At 33.6% G+C, this 17,391-nt stretch overlaps 1 protein-coding gene across 11 annotated transcripts in view; it reads left to right on the top strand.

The window, feature by feature from the left end:
- cacna1g (calcium channel, voltage-dependent, T type, alpha 1G subunit) overlaps positions 1-17,391 on the top strand; it is a 162,906-nt gene that overhangs the window by 34,214 nt on the left and 111,301 nt on the right. For all 11 annotated transcript variants that reach the window (XM_051124015.1, XM_051124013.1, XM_051124014.1 and 8 more), the window contains exons 4-8: positions 6,756-6,915; positions 9,728-10,019; positions 12,469-12,561; positions 14,750-15,569; positions 16,872-17,254. In XM_051124015.1, coding sequence (XP_050979972.1) covers positions 6,756-6,915; positions 9,728-10,019; positions 12,469-12,561; positions 14,750-15,569; positions 16,872-17,254 — 1,748 coding nt within the window. The remainder of the gene's footprint in view (positions 1-6,755; positions 6,916-9,727; positions 10,020-12,468; positions 12,562-14,749; positions 15,570-16,871; positions 17,255-17,391) is intronic.

The following is a 17,391-nucleotide window of genomic DNA, read 5'->3' as shown; positions in this document are numbered from 1 at the left end:
ACATGCAAATCGGTAACCTTTAGGAAATATTGTACAAGATATGTTTTAATAATAATAATAATAATAATAATAATAATAATAATAATAATAATAATAATAATAAATAATTATTAATAAATATTTAAAATGTTTAGATTATGTGTAATAGCTTAGAGAGGTACATGGAGTTCAATGGATTTGTTCTCTTACAACATACCGTTGATGAAATATCTTCCTGAAAAACAGTTTTGAAAGTTGTGTATTAAACTTATATGCTCTATGAACTTTACAGTGTTTGGCATTGTAAAAACTGTAAGCCTATCCCTCACAGTCTTGTTTTCATCCGTGTCAAATTCAATATGGCGTCTAACCTGTCTAAAGTCTATAGTTGAGCTTGTACTTTCCAGAGTCATGTCAGTCCTACTCTGTGTTTCACATCACCTTCTTCTATGTCCTCTACACTACCCTGCCCTCTGTCATTCTGTTCTCCCTATCTTTGAGGAGCTGTCTTAATCAACATCACACTCTGTTGTTCTCCACACCCACGGCTTGATTGATGAAGAGACGGGGCAAAACTGTCAGCAGATGACAAACATGTTCCCTCACAAATCAAAATACTCAAGACTGCTGTGGTATACAGCTGGCTCACTCTGCCTTATATTTGGTGTGCAGGTGTGAAAAGCGATCTCTTAAAAGGTTTGTAATATGTAGACAGACCACTATTCGTGCCCTTTCGCTCCCCCAGAAGGTGGATTAGTCTGTCAGAAAGTCTGGAGCTCTTTTACACTTCATCTTCTGGATTAGAATTCACCATGATTCCACACTTGAGGGCGGTTGGAGGTTAATTGGAAATCCGCCTGGCTGCCCACTTGTGTATTCTATTATTATTTGGGCCGAGGAACAGCATCATGTCGAGTGTCCGCCAGCGGTGACGTCGCGGTCATCATTTTTAGAAGGCCAGCGGTAATTGGAGTGGTGGACGTGAAGATTGGTGAGAGGGATGAGGGCACTACTTTAGAGAAAGAGATGCAGACACATAGAGGAACTGATAACTTTGTCCACCACATGAGTGACTTTTTAAGGATTATGAAAATTCTGAAGATGAGAGTGTGGCAGTGCGACAAAGGAAGCAGACAGTGAAATGGACTGTGTAATTTGTGTGATTTGAAAAGAGAAATAACTCTTGGACCAAGCTGATGGCTTTATTATTGAATAAAAATATGAATAATATACATTATAACAATAATATAAATCATGTGATTATCGAAAACAATGAAATTGTTTATGTATATATTATTAAAATAATGTATGTAATATTTAAAAATGTAAAAATTAACATTTTAGCACTCATTGTCACTGACATTTTAACATATACATGAAATCATCCTGTATTAGATGTATTAAGGTAGAACTGGGAAAGGTTGAGGGATTTAATTTAATTTAATTTAATTTAATTTAATTTAATTTAATTTAATTTAATTTAATTTTATTTAATTTAATTTAATTTAATTTAATTTAATTTATTTTATTTTATTATTTGTACATCTATACAGGTGGAGCTGGGTAAGGTGAAGGGTTTCTGAAGAAATTTCATTTTATTTCATTTTATTTTATTATAAAATATGTGGTCACCCTACACCCCAGTGTTTTTCTACTGTATGGGATAAATTAAAACAGTAATATAAATCATGTAATTATTAAAAACAATGATATAGTTTATGTATATTATGATTATTATCATTAAAAATATATATGTAATGATATTTCTAAAATGTGAAATTAACATTTTAGCACTTATAAAAAAATGACTTTTTAATACATACATATATATATATATATATATAAATTGTAATAATATTTCTAAAATATAAAACTAACATTTTAACACTCATAAAAATCTATACAGGTGGAGCTGGGGAACGTGGAGGGGTTTTGAAGAAAAACTAAAACAAAAATTAATCATATAATTGTTGAAAACAATGAAACTGTTTATGTATATAATTATTACTACAAATATATGTAGAAATTATATTTCTAAAATGTGAAATTTACATTTTAGGACTTATAAAAACTAACATTTCAACACTCATAAAAATCTATACAGTTGGAGTTGGGGAAGGTGGAGGGTTTTTGAAGAAAAACAAACAAACAAAAAATTATATTAAAAGAAAAATTAAATTTGTTTAATTAAATTATGATATTTAAAATAAAATAAATATTGAATTAAAAATATGAATAAAATGCAATTGTTTCACTTCTATATGGGATACATACAGTAATATAAATCATATAATTATTGAAAACAATTAATTTTTTTATGTATATTATTATTGAAAATATTTATGTAATAATATTTCTAAAATGTGAAATTAACATTTTATATCATATATTTTAACATATTCATGAAATCCCTCCATAGCAGACAGGTGGAGCTGGGGAAAGTGGAGGGTTTCTGAAATGCACTGCAATCGCTACAACAAGCACTAGCAATGAACAGCGAGCTCATTGGCTGCTAATACTAAAAGAAACCAATCAGCTGCACCATGTGAATAATGATGTCATTATGTCAGATTGAGAACTTATCAGCCTGCACCATCTAGAGTTTAAAGACAGAACTTTGGATATACAATTCTGTGTGTGTGTGAGTGCGTGCACGCGCATGTATGTAGACCAGTTTTTTTGGTAAGATGTGAATCAGTATATGGTTAGTTATCTTTTTAACATCAGAGCATTTATTTCACCAGCTCGTTAATGAGCTTTTAAGTGACGCTGAAATGAAATCAGTGGGTTGAGTGTTGTCCTTTTACAACCTTATTGAATTAATATTGAGAAGATTAAGCTTCTCATCTCTTTCGTTAAGTCTTCTGCCAAGTATCAACACCCTTGTGTTAAGACTGCTACAGCCGTACAACACCGGAATAGACTCCTGTGTTTTTGCGGTTTTCGTGTCCCCTCAAGCTGTTTTAATTAAACCTACAGAGAAGCTGCTCTTTTATTATCTGTGGAAGCTTATGAGAAATAAATAGAAAGCATGGCTATGATCTCTTTCTCCCCTGTGCTTTGTTATTGAGCTTGTTTGGTGCATGTGGAGGACTCCAAAGGGCAGGGGATCCCAGGGGTCTTTTTCATAACACAGGGCCCGAGCACATTGTGTGGCCTGGGAGACTCTCTTTTCGACAGAATAGAACAGCTATGGCAGGATATTTACAGTCTGCCCTTGGGGAATACGCTCTCCTAAATAATCTTTTCAGGAGGAGTTTATAAATGAGTTTAGCCACCTGCGGAGAGTCAGACCTTTGCGTTAGTGAATTGCTGTAGACTGACATAGCTGGGTCAGATAAGGAAATGGGTAAATAACGAGGCATTTTCCGGAATATTTGCAAGATTTCCTTTGTCTGTCAGTATCGGTGTCAATGCAGTGATAAGGGAAATTAGGACTGGCATCTAGGTGTGAAAAAACCTATCTGTTAGGACTACCATTTAGTACAGCTTTTTCACCAGGGCTGGTGCCGGAGCCAGAGCTGAAGCCCAATCGGGAACTGGGCCGTGCCAGTGGCCAGTGCCCAGATACTGGTTTTGAACCAGCCTCGAAACCTTGCTGATCTCAAACAAGGAAACCTATGACATCAGTAGGCGGAGCGTCCGCTGCAGACTGCAGTTTGAAAGGAGCCATTAGGCTTATTCGAGATGTATCGGCGCTGCGCAGACTGATCAGCAATGAAATCAAAGTACCGGCGAGAGCAAATGGAAACCAGACGACTCTTTATGCTTTTGAATTGCTTTCATGGTACTTTGATGTCATACACCAATGGGTTTGCGCGGTGCCGATGCATCTCGAACAAGCCTATTTTTAAAAAAATGAACAACATTAACGCAATGTGTCAGTTCTGAAATGGTCAGCGGAGGAGATCAACACTCTCCTTCTGCTCTCCTTCTGAGATAACAAGCGATTGCAGTCACATGTTGGTAACGTAGAGGGTTCTGCTCCCTGCCAGTGAAAACATGAGCCGGTTCTGAACAGGTGCCAGTCTTGGCCGAGCACCGGTTCCAGCTCCGGCACCAGCCCCAGTGGAAAAGCGGTATAAGTTGTGCCAAACCCATATGACTCGCTTACTTCTGTGGAAATGAAAGGCTGTCTTTTTTATTAGTAATCAAAGAGTTTTGGTTCCCATAGACTTCCATTGTGTTTTGTTTCTTTATAATGGAAGTCAGTGGGAACCAGTGGCTTTGGTTACCAGTATTCTTTCAGATATCTTCTTTTATGTTCTGCAGAAAAAAAAAAAAAAATCCATACAGGATTTTAATTTTAATTTTGGTGGACTATCCATTTAACACATTAACTTTATTAAATGTTTTTTTTTTCCTTATAATTTGTTTTAATGTAGTCTCTAAGTTTTGCTTTTTAATGCTGTTTTTATTTGAATAATTGAATAATTTAATTTTGCATTATTATTTTTTTTTTTTCAAAAACAAACTGAACTATTTTCTTATGTCAATTTCAGAATTTATTTGCTTTTTATTTAGTCTTTTGTAATATATTGATAAATAAATAATTTATTTTATATTTAAATAATACTTCTAGTCCTAAACGTGGTTTTTAAAACCATACAGATTTTGTGTAGTGTATACTACACTATTTTTTTAGAAAATTAAACAATTCCTTGAGTTTTATAAATATTTTGTAAAATCTAAGTCATAAAATGAGTTGACAAGTGACATTACAGGATTAGTTCTTTCCTGACAATTTACTCATCCCTCATCCCCATGTCATCCAAGATGTTCATGACATTTTTTGGAGGAAAACATTCCAGAATTATTATCCATATAATAAACTTCAATAGAGGTTAAGTGGGATGAAGGTTTCAATACAGGATCCCAGCCAGGGAATAAGGGTCTTATGAAACGACCATTTCTAAAAAAATAAAAAATAAAATAATAATGTATATACTTTTAAACCACAAATGCTTGTCTTGCACTACCTCTGCAATACGCGTCATGTCGGAAAGGTCACACGTGGTTAGTTCTTCGTCTGTGTACTTTGGTTCAAAAAGGTAGGGTAGGGCGAAAAATCGTCCAATGTTGTTTTACCCTTTTTTTGTAAAGGGTCTTTTGTGCAAATTTTCTTTGCACATTTGCTTTGTAAACATTGGGTTGGTACTTCCGCCTACGTCACATGTGACCTTTCCAATTTGATTACGTAATGCGTTAAGTTGAGCTAGTACAAGGGGAAACACGCCTACGGGCGTCCCGAGTTTGAATCCCGGCTCGAGGACCTTTCCCGCTCCTGCCCCCTTCTCTCTCTCCCACTTCGCTTCCTGTCAGCTATGATCTGCTATGATCAGCTATTATCCTAATAAAGCCAAAAAGGCAAAAAAAAAAATCTTAAAAAAAAAAAAAGTATATACATTTTAATTTTTCACTAATATCCTTATTCCTTGGCTGGGATCATATAGAGCCTTTTGAAGATGCATTAAAACTGCAATTTGGTCCTTCAACCCATTGATTCCCACTGAAGTCCACTATATGGAGAAAAATCCTGGAATGTTTTCCTCAAAAACCCTAATTTCTTTACGACTGAAGAAAGAAAGACATGAACATCATGACATTGGGATTAGTAAATTATCAGAAAATTTGTGGAAGTGAACGAATCCTTTAACGAAGAACGTTGACAAAAGTTAGCCCAGCCTCCTGCTCAGACAGTCCATTATCGTATTGTGAGGAAACTCACATGGCCCGGCGTTCCATTTGTCATTCTTCTTAAGGGACCCAAATTCCAGAAGGTGATTTTCTCCAGGAAACACACTTCCCTGTAGGGAATTACCTTTCAGTTTGTAAGGGACACGGATCTGTGCCACTGTCACTGATTCAATGCTTGTTAAGCCCTGACTTGGCAAGCTTAGCTGAATTGCTGTGCTAGGATGAACTCCACAGTCATTTGGAGTCACTAATGACCGAAGTTAGGAAGTGATTTTCTGTGCAGAAATCTCCAAGCAGTGGATTATCCCCGAGAAATGCGTCGTAATTGGAAGAAACACTGAAGAATTTTAGAGACCTCGATTGTCGTTGTGAACTCACCATTTCCTAATTACAAGTAAATAGACACAGGCTGATAAATACTCACAAAACGACACAGCGTTCCCTAAATTTCAAGACATAAAAAATATTTCGAAGCCGTGTTTCCATCAGGGCGTCTCATTAGAGGGGCTGAATCCCGTCTCGAAGACGGCGGCTTTGAGAAATGCAGCATCTGCACAATACTGAGCTCTGTAAACCCACACAGCACAGAGCATTTTATGTGATGACACGGATCCTCCATTGTCATTCATTCCTGTTAATGCCTCACTGCTTATCGCCACTCACTCTTCCTCCAATGTGGAAATTGCAGCCGGCCACAGTTATCACCCACAGACTGCAGGCTGCCAGGGAGCACCGGCTGGATTACCCTGCTTCACCAATTACCCGCCAAACCCTGAGCAGGAAATGATTTTCATCATTTATGCTCCAGTCAGCTGGCATTGTGGTTTGACACAGGGCAGATATATTGGAGAAGCCAGGGCAGCAGCAGTGTCTGAAAAACTGGATATCAGCAAAGATTTTTACTGGCGCGTATAAACATGAATGAGAGCAACAGTTTATTCAGTGCATTACAACACTATAATTTCATGTTTTACGAGAGCAATATGCTTTTGACGATATCTTTTTATTATTACAACGGTGTATTTTTGAGTGTGTGAGGGATGAAATAATACTACGGTTGCTCTTTTATTGTGTTGCAGGTATGAGGATCCTGGTGACGCTTCTGCTGGACACTCTTCCCATGCTGGGCAATGTGCTGCTGCTTTGCTTCTTTGTTTTCTTCATCTTTGGGATCGTAGGGGTCCAGCTATGGGCCGGGCTTCTCCGCAATCGCTGCTTCCTCCCAGAAAACTTCTCCCTGTGAGTGTGATGGTTTCGCAGTCATGACATTAATTTACGAGGAGTCTTGAAATGAGAAGGTTTATAATGTGAGCACATTATTGTAATGATCAAAGGCCAAATGTCAACACAAAATCAATTTAAATTGGATTTTATGGGCCGACAGAAAAGAGGATGGAAAGCAATAAAGAGAAATACATAAATTGGCACGGACAAACAAATAAATGAACAAATAAAGTCCTAAAAGCTTTTGTCTTAGTTTTTTCCTGTCTTTTTTAAAGTCATATGTAAATTCATGTCATTACTTACACTGTCAAAAAAACAATTCTTTTTTATTTTTACATTTACAGTGTAATCAATGTTCTTTTTCATTAAAGCCAAGTGCTAATCTCAAGTTAGTGTTTTTAAGCATTTTACATTTTTTCCAAAATAATAACTCAAGGCAGTAACAATTTAAACAATAGATTTTATTTGTGAACCCATGTTCAGCTATTCTTTTTAATAGTTAACTTTTAACTATTTTTGAATTTTTCGGGTCATCAAAGCTCAGTAAATATTTGTCACAGCAATGAGATTTACTTTAAATTTCACCAAGCTGATTACTCACTGAAAACTCCCACAGATGACGTTTTTCGTGCCATTTCATGCCATTTCAAAATGCCGCAAGAGGCAGGGATTATCGCATGAACCAATCACAGACGATAATAAACAGTCACATCCTAATTATTTAATTTTTATTTTTAACTTTATTTTTATTTGTTTAATTTAATTTAATTTGTATATAATTTTTATTTATTTTATTTTATTTTAATTTTAAATTTTATTATTTTTATTTTAATTGTTTAATTTAATTTTTACTGTATTTTTATTAGTTTTATTTAATTGTATTTATTTTATTATATTTTATTATTTTATTTTATTTTTTAATGTAATTTGTATTTTATTTTTATTAGTTTTATTTTATATTCCTAAAATGATTTATTTTATATTATTAAAATATAATATTTTATATATTTTTTATATTTTTGTTTAATTTAATTTTAATTTTATTTTCTATTTTGTTTTCTATTCATTTAATACATTTTTATTTTATTATTTTTTATTGTATTTATTTTACATTATTTTATTATTTTATTTTAATTTTTATGTTATTTTATTTTTATTTGTTTAATTTAATTTAACTTTATTTATAATAGTTTGTTTTATTTTATTTTATTTTATTGCAGCCAAATATTAATCTCATCAAATCAGCCTTTTTTAACACAGTTTAAGCGATGTATTTGTTTTGTGAACTTACGTTCAGCTATTCTTTTTAATAAATATTGGTCAGAGACACAGAGATTTACTTTAAATTTAACCAAACTGATTACTTACTAAAAACTCCCACAGATCATGTTTTCGTGCCATTTTAAATGTATGCCGTTTTAAGTGTGTGAGTTGTTTACTTACTTTTTTAAATTAGTCTTCCCATTAACGCCATTATATTGTTTATTCAGACTGATTTGTGAACGCAGAACGTGCACAAACTCAAGAGGCGGGATTTATCGCATGAACCAATCACAGCCGAATATAACCAGCCATATCCAATCATATCTCACATATCTCCCCCATTCATTCTCAGTTACCCCTCACCAAACTCACCGCACACTTTAGGGTGTCTTTTAAAACTCAATGGGCTCAAAGGAGGCAAGAGAGACGTGGACTTCCTCTGTAACTTTACCTGTAATTTTCAACCTTAAATCAATTCTTTTTGTTTACTATCTACCCTGTAAACCCCACAGCTGTCACTGCACAGAGAGCATGAATTAGACTTCACGGATTCATTGCCTGGCTAACACAGTTTGGTGAAGGAATCCACTGCCTCACAGAGATTGGCTCGCAGCGGTGATTATGTAACATTAAGACGGTCTTAAACTGTTAAATTGCTCTTAAGAAATAAATATTTCAAGGGGCAGGGTTACTTGGAAGGCTAGGATTTGTCCCAATGGGTAATTGAAGGTACTTGTGCAGCTAATTCGCCATGGCACTTTCTCTCTGAGGTGAATTTGTGTTGACAGACGGCCCAATTATCCAGTGTCAGAGCCAAACGCCATTAAAGCTAGGCCTTGCTCAATCGCATTTCTTCTGGAGATAGTTACCGCTGATCTCGCTGTAGCCTGACTGCTGCTTAAATGGGGGTTTGCCCAACCCTAGAAAAAGCTAAGGCTGAGCGGAGGGCACTGAGGACTTCATTGGCTGAGTTATTGCTCAGTGTACAGTTTTGCATGGGTTGTCCGAACTGTGCGCTGGATACATTTCCATTCTTTCGTGGCGCGAAAGGTGATTTTTTTTGAAAAATGTCTTGGGGAAATAGGACTTTCAAGCAGAAAAAGTAATAGAAGGTCCTTAAAATGGGTCCATATGACTCATTCCAGGTCTTCTGAAGCATACATAAGCCTTGTGTGAGGAACACACTGAATTTTTTGTTTTTCATGAACAAAGATTTCTTCTGACTTACATATTTTCAGTAACCTGGTTGAGCCTGTTTACATAACTGGTTTGAATGATTCATTCACAAATTCACTTCACTGACTCAGTCTGGAAATTTTGGTCTGTTCATCATAGAAGACCTGGAAGGCTGTCGTAGAAGATTGTTTATAGATACTTTTGTGCTCTTTTGCATTCTTTTGTGCCATTTTTGAAGTCAGTTTTTCCAAATTTCTATTTTTGTCTTCCTTAAAATAAAGAAGGTCACTTAGTTTTGCAACAGCTTTAAAAAAGTGATTACATTTTCATTATTGGGTGGTAAACTATCGTTTTAAGAAGCAGTTCTTATTTTGTTTCCTTTGTACAGGCCTACCAGTCTAGACCTGCACAACTACTACCACACAGAAAACGATGATGAGAATCCGTTTATCTGTTCGCAACCACGGGAGAACGGCATGCGCTTGTGCACCTCCATCCCCACGCTCCACGAGGAGGGCCGGCAGTGCCAGCTGGACATGGCAGCTTACAATAGCACAGACAACACCACCTGCGTCAACTGGAACAAGTATTACACCAACTGCTCTGCCGGAGAGGCCAATCCCTTCAAGGGGGCTATAAACTTTGACAACATTGGTTATGCCTGGATTGCCATCTTCCAGGTCTGTTGTATGTCTTGTTTTATTGCTGATACTGTGAAGACTTACCAACAACTATAAAAACACTTACAATGCCTTAAAATGACAGTTTAGTGAGGATAACATAAGTTAACATAACAAAAATAAAAATACATAAATTAATAATTTAGTACCACTAATCTAAAAATAAACACTGTTTTACATACTGGACATTGCAGTGTTGTCATGCCTAAATTCACTTGTGGCTTTTAAAATGCATTTTATTTTATTTTTATTTATTTGTTTAATTAAATTTTTAAATGTATTAGTTAATTTATTAATTGTTTTTTTAATATAAATTTTATTTTAATCATTTTTTATTTTTATTTATATTTTTTGTTTAATTATTTATTAATTTTATTTTATTTTTTATTTTATTTTGTTTTAATTAAGTTTTTATTTTATTTTACTTTAATGTTAATTTAATTTTATTATTTCATTTTATTATTTTATTTTATTTTTATTAGTTTAATTTAATATTTATTTAATTTAATTTTTTTTTATTTTACTTTACTTTATTTTACTTTATTTTTTACTTTTTTTAATTAGTTATTTAATTTAATTTAATTTATCTTTTTTATTTTGTTTTATTTAATTTTTATTTTATTTTGTTCCATTTTATATTTATTTATTTTAAGTTTTTATTTTATTTTACTTCATTTTTATTTACTTTATTTTTTACTTATTTTATTTTTATTAGTTTAATTTACTTCATCTTTGTTTTAGTTTATTTTTTATTTTGTTTTTATTTATTTTATTTTGTTTCATTTAATATTTATTCATTTAATTTAAGTTTTTATTTTATTTTACTTCATTTTTATTTACTTTATTTTTTACTTATTTTATTTTTATTCGTTTAATTTAAGTTTTTAATTTAATTTATCTTTATTTTATTATTAATTTTTTATTTATTTTATTTTGTTTCATTTTATATTTACTCATTTAATTTAAGTTTTTATTTTATTTTACTTCATTTTTATTTATTTTTTTATTATTTTATTTGTTTTATCTAATCTTTTTATTTATTTTTTGATTGTTTTTATTTTTATTTTTATATTTCTATTTCTATTTTATTTTATTTTACACAGCCACCAAACTCCTAGGCTCTTTTACCAAACAGTAACATTTAGTTTACTGATTGCCTGCAGTGGATCCAAACTAATACTAAATTTACTCTCATGAACCCACATGTGCTTACCAGTTTCCCTGACCATTCAATGATATTTTAAATGCTTGACATTGTGTTTAAATAACAAAGCTCATTTGTCCTGGGATTTTGGATTAGCCTTTTTAGAGTCTGGCATGAAGACAATAGCAGAGATCAACGGGCTCTATTAATTTTTATTCTGTTTTTTTTTTTTATCACAAAAAAAGTGATAAGGTTTTAATTCTTCTGTGTCCGATAGCATGTACGCACTGATTTTAATCTCAAATTAAATTAAACTCTCATTTTTCATATGTTTACAATACACCAAAATGCATTTCTATTTAAATTTAGGAGGCTGTTATATACTGATCTGTGGATTGGCCTGATGTCTTAATCTTCTTTTTTTTGCAAGCGGCCAATTCTCTGGCTACGCTTAATTTTTAGTATCTAAAAATGAATTAGCTGTTTGACAGCCCTTCATCCTGCCAGCACACCCAATTGCCCTGTAAATAGCAAGCAAATGCCTTTCCTTTCCGGTTTTGCCTTTCCCCGTTTCTCCCTAATCTGTGACAGATTAATCAAAGGGAATGAAGAGTGCATGCTGGGTAGGGACCCCCCTGAGCATGCGATATCTGTACTGTCTACCTCATCGAGCATGCTTGAGTACAGAACCGAAAACTGATCACACAAGCGTATAATCAGAGATTACTTATGCTTTTAGTTTGCATGTCTGTCATTGTATTGAAATTAGTACCAGTATGTCGTTTTTCTCATGCTTGAAAATTATAATGTATGGAAGCCTGTTTCTGCCACTGAATAAAAAAAAATAAAGGTAATTGCAACTTTTTATCTCCCAATTCTGACTGTTTTTCTCACAATTGCGAGTTTACAAATCTCAATTCTGACTTTTTTCTCAGAAGTGCATGACACAAACATGCAATTCTGACTTTTTTCCCTCGCAATTGCGAGTTTACTTCTCCTGATTCTGACTTTTTTCTCAGAATTGTGAAATATAAATAAGATAAACTCACAATTCTGACATTTTTCTCGTAATTGCAGGTTTGTATCTCACAAATCTGAGAAGAAAGGTCAGATTAAAACATGCAATTACAGTATTTTTTTTTTTTTTATTCAGTTGCGGAAACAGGCTTTCATAATATTGTTATCTAGAATGCAAGAGTTTCCAAAAATAGTTTTATATATATACATATATAAAAATGTCTTCTTTTATGTGAATAAGAGACATGAGCTGTGCTGAATCCTTCACCTTTTGTTCTTTCCCTGTAGGTTATTACTCTGGAGGGTTGGGTGGACATCATGTACTTTGTTATGGATGCTCACTCCTTCTACAATTTCATCTACTTCATCCTCCTGATAATAGTGAGTGGCTTTGGGCTGAGACACCTGGACACATTTATGAGAACATTACCTGAACTGTCACCGACCAGACACACTGCCTTATACTGACTCTGATATAACTCTGTGTCAGACAGGCTTAGACAGCTCACTAGACAAAGACATGAGAATCATTTTTAAAATGACCATTTTTTTTAAAAAGCAGTTGTAGTTGCAATGTCCATAACATCATATGAATCATGTTTTGTTTAGCCTTGGAAATGGATTGCTGTCAAAATGATTTAAAGGGATAGTTCCTGTAAGATCTTCGTTCATCTTCAGAAGACAAATTAAGATATTTTTTTGGTGAAATCCGAGAGCTTTCTGACCCTGCATAGACAGCAACGGAACTGACACGTTCAAGGCCCAGAAAGGTATTAAGGACATTGTTAAAATAGTCAATGTGACATCAGTGGTTCAGCCTTTATTTTATGAAGCTACGAGAATACTTTTTGTGCGCAAAGAAAAATAAAATACGTTTATTCAACAGTTTGCATTGCGTGTATGCTGTAGCTGTCTATCCAGGGTCAGAAAGCTCTCAGATTTCATCAAAATATGAAATTTTCATTTTTGGTGAACTATGCCTTTAAATTTGTTGACAAGATGCTTTTATGGACACATATCATATACATACAGTGTACCCATGTAAAAAAAAAAAAAAAAAAAAAAAAAAAAAAAAAAAAAATATATATATATATATATATATATATATATGTATATATCAGAGGTTGCACCAGACTTTAACATTTTAGAACAGGGTCGTACAAATTCCGTCATAATCTATTATTACCCATCATTATAATTTTCATATTTTAATTAGAATAAAACATTTAATTGCTTTTATTTTTGTTCACATTTTCACTGTTAATCATGAACCTAAGTTACAGAAGGACATTGCAGTGTTTAAAAACAACAAAATACGCTAGGGTTTGGTAAACAAAACAAAACAAAACAAAAAAAAATCGATTTCTCGATTTTAATAGATTCTCATTTTAATGAACCAAAATCGATTCTTAAATCACAATTGATCTTTTTGGTCTATGCTGTTTTCTGTTAATGAATAAACAAATAGCAATAGGCTAGGTTTTGTGTTACTTTTGATATCAAACAAAGTCTCAAATTTCAAATTCTGTCCATTTCGTTATGAAATTCAAGCAATAAATACCGTTTTGGCGCTCTTTAATGTGGCGTGATAGACCGTTGTAGCTTCTGTGTACTCGTCTGTGCGTAATCAAACGCATAGGAAAACATTCGTGAGAGTTCCCTTTTTGTTCTGGATTTATCGCTCTGTAGCTACATTGGATACAATTTGACTTAAGTTGATTTGATTTGCTCAATGTCATGTCTGTCTAAACCTGTTTGACTTTTTTCTGTGGAACATAAAAGAAGATATTTTGAAGAATATTGGTAATCAAAAACTGTTTGACTATCACTGTGTGTACAAAAAACACTGAAACGTTTTTCAAAATGTTTTGTGTTACACAGAATAAAAAAGTCATACAGGTTTGGAATGATGTGATGGTCAATAAATAATAACAGAATTTTCCTTTTTGGAAGATCTGTCCCTTTAAATGTGGCATTGTTTTGAACTTCCTATCTGTTAAAGGGATAGTTACAGCTGTAATACCTTCATTCATCTTAAGAAGACAAATTAAGATATTTTTGATGAAATCCAAGAGCTTTCAGACCCTGCATAGACAGCAATGCAACTGACACATTTAAAGCCCAGAAAGGTAGTAACGACATTATTAAAATAGAAGAAATTGTCTAATAGCTTTATAAAATTAAGGTTGAACCACTGATGTCAGATGGACTTTTTTAATGATGTCTTTACTACCTTTCTGGGCCTTAAACTCGTCAGTTGCATTGTTGTCTATGCAAGGTCTGAAAGCTCTCAGATTTCATCAAAAATATCTTAATTTGTGTATTAAGATGAATGAATGTCTTACAAGTTTGGAATGACATGAGGGTATGTAATTAATGACAGAATTTTCATTTTGGGGTGAACTATTTGTTTAATTTTAAATCCTATTAGTACAGAAAATAACTATTGATTTTATCCCTGCTATTTTTATGATACCATCTTTTCTTGTTGTTACAGTAACAATGTTGTTAATGAGCAGTGAAGCTTTCTCTGTTCATGGTCTGCTCCACTCCCTCCACTGTTTTTCAGGTGGGCTCATTCTTCATGATCAACCTTTGTCTAGTTGTCATAGCGACACAGTTCTCTGAGACCAAGCAACGGGAGAGCCAGCTTATGAAGGAGCAGAGAGTGCGCTTCAGGTCCAACGCCAGCACGCTCAATAGCTTCTCTGAGCCAGGAAGCTGCTACGACGAGCTTCTCAAGTATCTAGTCCACATCATCCGCAAAGGCACCAGACAACTCGCCCACCTCATCCGAGCCGCCGGTCGCAGGGCGGGCCTGCGGATTTGCGCTTCTCCGCCTTTGGAACCGCCGCCCACGAAAAGACGCCGGCAGAAGCAGCGCCAGGGATCCATCCGTCACGTCGTGCACCATCACCATCATCACCTCCACCATCACTACCATCTGGGCAATGGGAGTATCCGAACTGATGGGGCCAGAGAGGTGGACAACCAGAGCTCCCAGAGTGGCAATGTCAGCAACTCTGGGCGTCTCATGCTACCTGTCATTGTCCCTCAGCAGGACCCCTTTGGTGGGTCTCTTGGCCCCAGTGGTGCAGAATCTGTGCATAGTGTTTATCAGACCGCGGGCCACCTTGAGCCGCTGCGCTGCGGCCCCTCGCCTTCTCCCACGGTGCTCCAGGCATATAAGAGGAACTCAGTGCCATTTGCGGCTCCAGTACATAAGAACTACCCCACGTTACAGCCGTCTCTGGCCTTAGAGCAACTCAGACAGAGAATTCTGGAGCCAGGAGGAGGCAGTTGCACTGCTAGTGTTCTTACCAATCTAAACATCCCCCCAACTCCCATCAACACCTCACAGTGCCTGGTGGAGACACAAGGTCCTCCTGGTAAATGGATTTTAAATGAGTTACTTCAGCTGAAATTCAGAAATTTGTGAAATTCAGCAGCTGGATGTGTGAAACACTTTAGAGTAGGGCTGGGCGGTATGAAATAAATCAACAAAATTAGTAGTTTTATATTTTTCAATGTTGTGTTTTGTTTATACCTCCAGTTACAATATGTGTTCTAGTTGCTTTTGCTGGAAATACAACATTGAAATGTCTAATTTTGCTAGAAACTACTACTCTTACAGTGATTTTTAAAAAAAAATAAAAATAGTAAAGATTATACACAACAAATTAATAAATTTGTTGCATTTATTATATATTAAAACATTATATAATTTTTTTTATAAAATTAAATGTTAACATTTTAGCACATTTTCTATTTTAATTTTATGTATACACATTAATTTATATATATAAACACAAATGATAATGACATTTAAAGTGATTCTTTTAAAAATGTTTTTAAAATATTAGTTAAAATTAATTAATTTTAATACAATTTATTTATTTTTTAAAAATTATAAAATAGTAAAAGATTATTCATAACAAATTTTTGAAAAACAAATTTTTGCATTCTTCAGTTATTAAAACATTAAAGAAAATGTAATTCTTTTTTAACAAATTTAAATGTAAAAATTAAAATGTTTTTTAAAATATTACTTTAAATTAATACATTTTAATACAATTTATATTTTTATTTTAATAAATAATGTATATCTAAAACACAAACGATAATTAGATTTTAAAAATGTTCTTTTAAAATATTACTTTGACTTAATACATTTATTTTTTATTTTAATAAATTATGTATATGTATATATAAAACACATGATAATTTGATTTCAAATGATTCTATTAAAATTGTTATTTAATTTTTTTTTTTTAAATATTACTTTAAATGAATACATTTAGTACAATTTTTTTTAATGGAATAAATTATATATGTATATAAGTAAAACAAACAATAATTCGACTTTAAATTATTCTATTAAAAATGTTTTTAAAATATTATTGCAAAGGGGTTTTTTTAATAAAGAGAATCTGCAGTGGTAAGTACTATTACAATACAACTTACAATTAAAATTGAATTACATTCTTTGATTTGATGGACATAGTTTTACTTTTGCAAATTAAAATGTTTTTAATTAAAATTTGTAAAGATGATATACAGTGCAAACTATAAACTATAATTAAAAAAGGTTAAGCTTTTTTAAAATGTTTTAATTTGCCTGAAAATTAAAAAACAAAACAAAATAAATAGACATCTGGCTATGCATCATGTGCTTTTTCTTACCATTTTAGGCAAGATCATCTGTAAGGATGCTCTCATGAACTGCAGTGGCACAAACTTGGACACAGCTTTGACCTTTGACCCCGAGACGTGTCCGTATTGCACCAAATCGATGTCCAACGACTCAGAGGGAGTAGATGGGAATGAAACAGCAGACTCTGACAGTGAGGGCGTATATGAGTTCACACAGGATGCCCATTATCGGGACAGCAGAGATCCCAACAGGAAGAAGAAGAAGTTTGCACTAGGAGCTCGGGCAGCAAAGGTGGTCCGTTTCTGGAGGCTGGTGTGCGACACTTTCCGTAAGATTGTGGACAGCAAGTACTTTGGACGTGGAATAATGATCGCCATTCTCATCAACACACTCAGCATGGGCATTGAGTACCATGAGCAGGTTAGTGCACGTCTCTATGCTGTTCTCACTGAATTGATATCAGCAAACCCCCATTTATAAGATAAAATGATGTTTTTGCCTCAGAGTGAAAAAAGGTCGTTTTTACTCTCTCTCTCAGTTTATTTCCACCTAATTGT

Source organism: Labeo rohita, chromosome 12, assembly GCF_022985175.1.
Source record: "Labeo rohita strain BAU-BD-2019 chromosome 12, IGBB_LRoh.1.0, whole genome shotgun sequence".
Classification (NCBI taxonomy): domain Eukaryota; kingdom Metazoa; phylum Chordata; class Actinopteri; order Cypriniformes; family Cyprinidae; genus Labeo; species Labeo rohita.
This window is presented reverse-complemented; position numbering and strand designations above follow the sequence as displayed.